Genomic DNA, 535 nt, shown 5'->3' with positions numbered 1-535 from the left:
AGAAGTCCTGTAAGGATGATGAATTTAGGATAAACTGTGATAAAACCTTTTTACTTAACTACATGAGAACTGACACAAGGGAAAAATATTCTGATCTTAATGAATGTGGGAAATGCTGTGACAAAGCCACCATTGTGGAGTACAATAAAGTTCACATGGCTATGACACACCATAAATTTAATGAAAGTGAGATTAATTTCAGTGAAAAGTCATCCCTCATTCAGTCTCAGAGAACTGTTACAGAACAGAGTGCATTGGAAAGCAGTAAATGTGAAGACAACTTTAGCCAGAGCTCAGCTCATATGGTACCTCAGAAAACACAAACTGGAAGAGAGAAATTCTGTGAATATAATGGATGCACAAATATCTTCTACCAGAAATTAGACCTTACAATACATCAGAGAACTCATACAGAAGAGCAGTTCTGCTGTTCTGGTGAATATGGGAGATGCAGGAAATCCTTTCACCAGAAAGGACACCTCATTTGGTATCAGAGGACCCACTCAGGGGAGAAACTTCAATATGAAGAATGTGG

General features: G+C 38.1%; 1 protein-coding gene across 1 annotated transcript; it reads left to right on the top strand.

Moving 5' to 3' along the window:
• Nucleotides 1-62: 62 nt before the first annotated feature.
• LOC110594967 (zinc finger protein 658-like) lies at nt 63-530 on the top strand (the record flags this gene model as incomplete). The annotated part of the gene is made up of 1 exon (XM_021709355.1): nt 63-530. A coding segment is annotated over exon 1 (468 nt), but the record flags the coding sequence as incomplete, so codon positions are not given.
• Between the last annotated feature and the right edge of the window lie 5 nt (nt 531-535).

Source organism: Carlito syrichta, unplaced genomic scaffold (genome assembly GCF_000164805.1).
Source record: "Carlito syrichta isolate Samal-C Ts95f unplaced genomic scaffold, Tarsius_syrichta-2.0.1 Scaffold183522, whole genome shotgun sequence".
NCBI classification, from domain to species: domain Eukaryota; kingdom Metazoa; phylum Chordata; class Mammalia; order Primates; family Tarsiidae; genus Carlito; species Carlito syrichta.
The sequence above is the reverse complement of the archived record's forward strand: the minus strand, read 5'-3'. Positions and strand labels throughout refer to the sequence as shown.